This window comes from Danio aesculapii, chromosome 14 (assembly GCF_903798145.1).
Source record: "Danio aesculapii chromosome 14, fDanAes4.1, whole genome shotgun sequence".
NCBI classification, from domain to species: Eukaryota; Metazoa; Chordata; class Actinopteri; order Cypriniformes; family Danionidae; genus Danio; species Danio aesculapii.
In genome coordinates this window covers 3,796,397-3,805,509 of record NC_079448.1, presented here as the reverse complement: position 1 = coordinate 3,805,509, position 9,113 = coordinate 3,796,397, and the positions used below count along the sequence as shown (strand labels likewise).

General features: G+C 33.9%; 1 protein-coding gene across 2 annotated transcripts in view; it reads left to right on the top strand.

The window, feature by feature from the left end:
- The first annotated feature begins 3,600 nt into the window (after positions 1-3,600).
- fbxw11a (F-box and WD repeat domain containing 11a) overlaps positions 3,601-9,113 on the top strand; it is a 36,355-nt gene continuing 30,842 nt past the window's right edge. The window contains exon 1 of one of the 2 annotated variants that reach the window (XM_056472450.1): positions 3,601-3,720. In XM_056472450.1, the coding sequence (XP_056328425.1) occupies positions 3,682-3,720 (39 nt within the window). In that variant the 5' untranslated portion in view covers positions 3,601-3,681. The remainder of the gene's footprint in view (positions 3,721-9,113) is intronic. The other variant, XM_056472451.1, reaches the window with a different exon arrangement.

Here is a 9,113-nt window from a genome sequence, read left to right as displayed (position 1 = left end):
AGCGTGTCATCTGTCAATCAAGAGCTCTTCATGAATAATGAAAAGCCTTTGAGCTTTCTGATTGGCCGGGACGCATTCCATTTATTCTCTTTGAATTAACATCACTGGAAAGACCTGTTTTGGACTCATTTTTAACTATTTTAATTATTTTTAATCCTCTGATTTTCCTGCCCAGCATTTTCCACTATAAATGCACCTCTAGTCTTTCTTTAGTTTTTTTTAATTGCTCTATTTTAAGACAGTGGTCATTTTTTACATGGGTTTCTGTGAGCAATGGGGGAGAAAGACAATACATTTGAAAGTGTGTGTGTGTTACCAAAAAAATTTACAATCATTCATTCATTAATTTTCCTTCGGCTTAGTGCATTTATTCATCAGGGGTCGCCACAGTGGGATGAACCGCCAACTTGTCCAACATATGTCCAGCGGATGCCCTTGCAGCTGCAACCCAGTACTGGGAAACATCCAAACACACTTATTGTGTGTTTGGACTGTGGGGGAAACCGGAGCACCCGGAGGAAACCCACACCAATACGGGGAGAACATGCAAACTTCACACAGAAATGCCAACTGGCCCAGCCGGGACTTGAACCAGTCACCTTCTTGCTGTGAGGCGACGGTGGTACCCACTGAGCCACCGTGCAGCCCTAAATATACAATCGTTTTGTGAATTTTTTTAAGATTTATGGAGTTATTTTGCTGCACCAGACTATTAGAAAACCATCAAGAAGACTTTTTTGTCTCTTCATGATATTATGGGTCAAAGACAGAACTCCCGGGATAGTGACTTACTTCACTGTACATGAATAAAACTTTTATTGTTGTTAACGAACAACAATAAAACAACACGAACTTACTTCAAGCTGCCCTGAGGGACAAGCTGAGGTGGAAGATGATGGCACCGCTCCGTGTCTCTCCCGGGAGGTCATCTTTAGAAACTAAGAGACGACCGTAGGTAAAATACTAACATTAATACTTAACATAAAGCACGACGTATTGCACACCGCAACAACTTTCCGATATGCGCGCCACTGACGTCACCGTCTGTGCTTCCAGGTCAGAGAGCAACTGTCCATCAAAAGCTCATTAGCCAATCAGTGTAGATCGCTGTTAAGCCCGCCCCCACGAGAAGTTTGTGCCAAAACAGCAAGCGAAAATTTACGAAGCGTAAGCGAAAACTGTGGCAACGCATTCAAAATCCATGATTCGCGAAAACGATTCTTTGAAAATCATTAACAAAGAACGAAGCATATTTGAAGAGCATGTTAAATTCATGCGACTGAGTTCATTTTTTTGTTTTCATTGTGTTTTTCTTCTTTTGCAGTGGCATATTTTTGATCGTTTCTTGGAAAGTTACGTTCAGTTTTATAAAGTTACGTTCATTCTTATTGGCACAAAAATGATTCCATATTAGAGGGTCCATAGAAAAATAGAGAACAAACAGTGTGAAAAATAAAGGATTCTAATGAAAATTAATAATTAATTTAAGGTTAAATTTATGGTAAAAGTAATGCATCAGATGATTATTTAGAGAAAACTTAGCACTGTGGCCTCACAATAAGAAGGTTGCTGGTTCGAGTCCCGGCTGAGCCAGTCAGTGTTTCTGTGTGGAGTTTGCATGTTCTCACCTAGTTGTCGTGGGTTTCCTCCGGGTGCTCTGGTTTCCCCCACAGTCCAAACACATGCGCTGTAGGGGAATTGGATGATCTAAATTGTCCGTAGTGCATGAGTATGTGTGAATGGGAGTTTATAGGTGTTTCCTAGTACTGGGTTGCGGCTGGAAGGGCATCTGCTATGTAAAACCTATGCTGGAATAGTTGGCAGTTCATCCTGCTGTGGTAACCCCCTGATAAATCCAAAGGACTAAGCCGAAGGAAAATGAATGAATAAATATATTCAATAATTGTATTAAATGATACAACTTCCATTGTTGCTGTGATTTATTTTTAAATTAAAAAAGAAGAAAAACACTCATGGTGTAATAAAAACACAATCAATCATTCATTCATTCATTTTCTTTTCAGCTTAGTCCCTTTATTAATCTGGGGTCGCCACAGCGGAATGAACCGCCAACTTATCCAGCATATGTTTTACTCAGCGGATGCCCTTCCAGCTGCAACCCATCACAGGGAAACACGCATACACTCTCATTCACACATACACTATGAACAATTTAGCTTATTCAATTCCCCTATAACGCATGTGTTTGGATGTGGGGGAAACCGGAGCACCCGGAGGAAACCCACGCCAACAAGGAGAGAACATGCAAACTCCACACAGAAATGCCAACTGACCCAGCCGGGGCTTGAAACAGTGACCTTCTTGCTGTGAGGTGACAGTGCTACCCACCATGCCACCGCACTGCCCTAAAAACAATAATTACAAAAATATATATTTAATAAAAAATTTTTAACCAGAATGTATATTTATATCTACATATATATATAAATACCTGCAGTTTTTATATATAAAAAAAGTTTATACAGATGAAAATATGCAGTTACCTTTTAAATTTAAAGATGTGGGTCCTTGCTTGATTTGTTTCTCACCTGTAAAGCTAAATTTAGAGCTGCAGAATCATTTTATTAATACAAATTGTTGATACAGAAAGACTGGGAGAGCTACATAGGTCTGATTCATAGCGTATGGCTTTTTTTCTCCATTGATTGGGAAAGCCCCAACAACAGAGGAGCCAATCAGAGGAACGCATGGTTCATCACAACCCTCTTAGCTTCACCTGACCAATCAGAGTCTGCATTTTCAAGTAGCTGCAAATGTTGCCGCCCACTTTCTATCTCTCTCTCTCCACACACACACACACACACGCGCGCACACACACACGCACACACACACACAATAAACACTCCCTGCAGAGCCACGTGACCACCGGGCAGCTCAGACCGCGAAGCCAGATACAGCTACAAACACCTCACCGGAAACAGTAACTGCTGTTTTTGCAAAGTAAGAGTTTGGTGATATTGGCGGCAAACCAAAATGAAATATATTTGTGTATGAAAAATATATATTCTCACTTTATATGTTTAATTAAATTTTTATAATAAGAACTATGTGAAAATAAGACTAAAATAAAATATCATATATTTAAATCGCAGTTAAACTACATTTTGTCTATAATAAAATATACCATATGTATGTATTTGGTAAGTATTTTTCAGTCAACAGCCTAGCATGTAAAAAGACTTCATTAAAACAATTACTACTACCACTACTAATAATTGTTATGATTACTGTCATCGTATATATGCCTATGTGTATTTTTATTATAATATTAAATATAGTAATTTTTTTATTGTTTACATTTTAATTTTGACACCGAACATTTAAACCATATATAATCCCATTAAGTTTGCATTTTTCTGTTTTAGTACGAACAGCTAACTTTATTTTAAATTGGTAAAAGTTATAAATAAAATATTAAATTATAAATTAAATTAAAATATATATTTTATTAATATTATTCTAACAATGGATCGACAATGAATAGAATTTTAAAATATAGTTGTGTGTGTGTGTGCGCGCGCGCGTGTGCCATAGGACTCTTATTAGCGTATAATATCAGTGTGGCTCCATGTTTTGTAGCTGTGTGTTGTTTCGCTCTTCGCTCGGGTTCACCGACGGGTTTCCATTTTCACGGTTGGATTCAGCCAGAACAACAATAATATGGATCCGGACATGGAGGACAAAACCCTGGAGCTGATGGTACGTGCGGCCCGGTATACACGACACCTCCAGCTCTGTATGTTTATGTTCATGTTTGTATATGTGTTGTTATCCAGCGTAAACGCGGGTTAGAGAGGCAGGAGGACAAAACACAGCAGCGGCCCGAATACCATATCAAACATTCAACGTTCTTAGTGTTAAGTTGTAATGTTTGGTTTGAGTTTTGTCACTAATAAGACTTTCCGGTTATTATTTGATAAATAAATCGCGTATTGATGTCGAGGACTCGTTTGCGCGTCGTTGGAGCGGTCATTGCGGCACCGCTGCGCCATTTACGTTACATCCTCTTTAAATTACACATATTAACGACTATGTGATGAAATAATTGTGCATATAAGTTTAATACGTCACACAGCCTATATTCACTTTATATAACTAGTCAAATACACCACCTGCAGCCTATATGAGCGTCATTTATCACATTTAATATCTCCATCATATATCACACACATAGCTACCGTATCGTATGATATATCGACGATACGTACGATATACCGTATATTACTTAGAGATTAAATGAGCGTCAAATATCCAATTCGAATAGCATATACATATATAACGGTGTATATGTGCTTTTTATATTTTCACACAGCCTATATTTGCTTGTATAGTAAATAAAATATTCCACAAACAGCCTAAATGAGTGTCATTTATCACATTTGATATCCTCTTCATATATCACACAGATAGCGACGATATCGTATGTTATATCGACGATGCGTTGATGTACCGTATACCAATTAGAGATTATATGAGCGTCAAATATCCAGTTCGTATGTCATATAACAGTGTAAATGTGCTTTTTATATTTTCACACAGCCTATATTTGCTTGTATAGTAAAATATAACAGGACCACACAGTCTAAGCGTCATATATCACACACATTATGTCTGTTGCATTGAATAGTGTAACATTATATGAGCTTCATAATAAATGCTGAATAAAATAAGCCACTTACAGATCATATTAGCGTCAAATATCCTGTTCATATACATAAACAAGTGTATATGTGCTTTTTGTTTTCACACAGCCTATATTTGCTTGTATAGTAAATTAAACATACCACGTACAGCTTTACTGAGTGTCATATATCACATTTGATATCCGCTTCATATATTACACACGTAACAAGTAATGCATTGAATAGTGTAAAAAATAGTTTTCATATTTTTATGAGCTATTTATATATTTAATAATAATAAAGTATACCACCTACAGATTCTATGAGCATCATATATCTGGATCATATATTAAATACCTAAATAACAGTATATATGCAACTTTACCTTTTTCACACAGCATATATTTGCTTGTGTATTAAATCTAACATACCATATACAGCTTATATGAGCATTGTTACATTTCATTTTCGCTATATACTGTATATAAACAATATATGTGCTTCGTATTATAGCTCCAGTGGCCTAAATGAGCGTCATGCATCACATTTAATATCTGCTTCGTAGATCTCACACACAGCAACTGATGTGTCAAAGAGTGTTTGGGGTAAAGTTGGTTTTATATTCAGACGTTTCCCTTAATAAAAAAAAAATCAGAAAAGTATTTGCAGTTTCTAAATAGTGAAATCATATTAGCAGCAAGACACTATAAAAGTACAACATTGTTCAGAGTCAAAAGATTTTTTCGAAGTCATGCTTGCATGTGATTTTCAGGCCAAATATTTAAATTACTATGGTAAACAAAATGGGAATAGGAAATGTTCAAATATATAATGAACTTTACCTCAATTACAGATTAAATGAGTGTCAGATATCCACTTAATATATCATTTACTTAAGTCTAAATGAGCTTTTTATATTTTCATACTGCAATTTTCTATTGTGTTAACAGAAAATACATGTTTGTTAATATAAATATTTTCTTTATTTGCTTATATTAAATAAAATACACCATGTACTGCCTAATTGAGCTTCAAATATTATATTTAATGTCCACTTTACACATAACTATTGTGTTGAATACACTCATCAAGCGTCATACATCTAACATACAAGTTTATGCAAGTGTCATATATTCACTTTATACATAAACAACTGATACAGTGTATATGTACTTTATACATCACACAGCCTAAATGCACTTTACATATTAAATAAAAGATGCCACCTTCAGCTCTTTTTAAGCATCATATTTCTGCTTCATATTTAGTATACATAAACAACTAATGTTTCATACAGTGTACAAGTGTTTAATACACCACACAGCCTACAAATTTTCTTTGTATATTATGTAAAATATAGCACATGCAGTCTTGTAAGCACATCATATATCACATTTAATATCTGCTTCATATTACTGTGAAAACAGTGTATATAAGCTTCACGCAACACAGAGCCTATATTTGCTTTACGTATTAATTCAAATATTTCAAAACGCACAACCTATTAGTGTCACAGAAGTAATATCCACTTCATATATCACACGCATAAACATATACAGCGTGTATGAGCTTCATGCTCAGCCTGTATAAATATTAAATAAAATAATATACCACCTACAGCTTATATGAGCATCATATATAATGTATATATAAGCATCTGATTTATGAATATGATCTTAATCGTATATACGTAGCCAATATTTGATATAAATATTAAATAATATATAAATATTAAATAATCTGTATTATCTAAAGCCTATATGAGCATTGTTACACTTAATTTTCGCTATATATATATATATATATATATATATATATATATATATATATATATAACAATATATGTGCTTAATATGTCACACAGCCTATATGATCTTCGTATAATAGCTCCATACATCATGAAGTTTATTTCTGTCTATCATTGATCACATACCGTTTGTTTGAGTTAAGATCACATACAGCTTAAATGCACTCTTTATTTTAGTCTAGATGCTTAAATTATATATGCTTCATATATTAAAGGGGACCTATTATGCAAAAAGTACTTTGATAAGGGGTTTAAACACACTTGTGTGGCAATATTATGTGGATATAACCAGCTTCTAATGGTAAAATGTATTAATTAATTTTTTTATAAACAGACTTGATAAAAGCAGACTACAGAAACACTTTGATTGACATTCCCTCTTTGTACGTGTCATTAGACGTGTAAAGCCCCACCCACCACTGACTATCTCTTCCTCATTAGCATAATCTTGTTTTTGAATCTGCCACTATGCTGACACACAGGCATTTGTAGCTCCTCCCTCTTTTGATACAAGCACAATCTCATTTGAATTTAAAGCGACCAAAATGTCACAATTAGGATCAAAGCCTAAAAGGGTCAGTTTCAGAGTTATGAAACATTATTTGTGCGGTATTTTGAGCTGAAACTTCACACACACTCTAGAGACATCAGAGACTTATTTTATATCTTCTAAAAACAGCATAATAGGTCTCCTTTAAATAATTTGTATGGACTTTTCTTTATAAATAATTGATGTTTGCTTCATGTCACACGGTTCATATAGGCTTCATAAATATTATAGTACACACAGTCTAAATGTAACTCTTTTATTAAACCGCCTGTACACCGTTTAAATAGGAGCTTTATTGTTACAGCTTTTATGAGTTTGATCACATGTAGTGTTCAAATTAAATGATTTAAATTCTTCCACAAATCTATATGAGCTTCATGAAAATCAAATTGTGCTTCATATGCAGTTATATCTTCTTGGAGACAGTGTTATGAAAATCATCATACAAACGAAATCAACTTGATTTCGCAATTTATTTGCTGAATTTAATTGTACGCAATCGGTTTGCTCTTCATATATATGCCCTTTATTAGTTCTGTAAACAGTAAAATATGTTTTTAAGTGTCCCAGGTATCATCTCATATCTCACACACAGTCTTTGTGTTCATTATTCTCTATGTGCTTGGGTATAGACATGTATTTTTATATATATACTCGACCTAACATGACCCCGGATGAAGACTAGGTTAATATTTCATATTGACTGACAGTCATGAATAATAACATTTGCTGTGAAGGTTAACTAAATGTAAATCTATCTATCTATATCTATCTATCTATCTATCTATCTATCTATCTATCTATCTATCTATCTATCTATCTATCTATCTATCTATCTATCTATCTATCTATCTATCTATCTATCTATCTATCTATCTATCTATCTATCTATCTATCTATCTATCTATCTATCTATCTATCTATCTATCTATCTATCTATCTATCTATCTATCTATCTATCTATCTATCTATCTATCTATCTATCTATCTATCTATCTATCTATCTATCTATCTATCTATCTATCTATCTATCTATCTATCTATCTATCTATCTATCTATCTATCTATCTATCTATCTATCTATCTATCTATCTATCTATCTATCTATCTATCTATCTATCTATCTATCTATCTATCTATCTATCTATCTATCTATCTATCTATCTATCTATCTATCTATCTATCTATCTATCTATCTATCTATCTATCTATCTATCTATCTCCGTCTATCTATCTATCTATCTCCGTCCATCTATCTATCTATCTATCTATCTATCTATCTATCTATCTATCTATCTATCTATCTATCTATCTATCTATCTATCTATCTATCTATCTCCGTCTATCTATCTATCTATCTATCTATCTATCTATCTATCTATCTATCTATCTATCTATCTATCTATCTATCTATCTATCTATCTATCTATCTATCTATCTCCGTCCATCTATCTATCTATCTATCTATCTATCTATCTATCTATCTATCTATCTATCTATCTATCTATCTATCTATCTATCTATCTATCTATCTATCTATCTATCTATCTATCTATCTATCTATCTATCTATCTATCTATCTATCTATCTATTATAGGTGGGCATAGATTATTTTTTTTAGTCTAGATTAATTTCGGAATTAATCTAGATTAAAATGGCTCATTCGAATTCTGCCGAAGGCATTCAGAATATGTGTGCTTCCCAAATAATAAGTCTTTGAGAACGGGTTTCTCAAGCCAGGTGGCGCATTAGACAAGGGGCTCATCTCCTGTTTCCAAAATGCCTCACAAACTGCTTAAGAAACTGTTCTACTATGATAATCGGTGATGAAAATAAATGATGTTCAATAAGACGTACGTGTGTTTACTAACTGTTTATTCAGTTAAACATGAATGTTAAACTGTAGGCCTATATAAGCTCCAAACAACGATTTTTGATTACCTTAATCTGACTAAAGTCATAACTGAACTAAACAGGAATAGAATTAAGACATGTGGAGTGCATATAGTAGTGGTATTATTGAAGTAAACACACCATATTTTCAAACAAGATCCACACACACACAGCTGTCAGTAAAGGACCGCATGCACACACACATACAGACACACACACA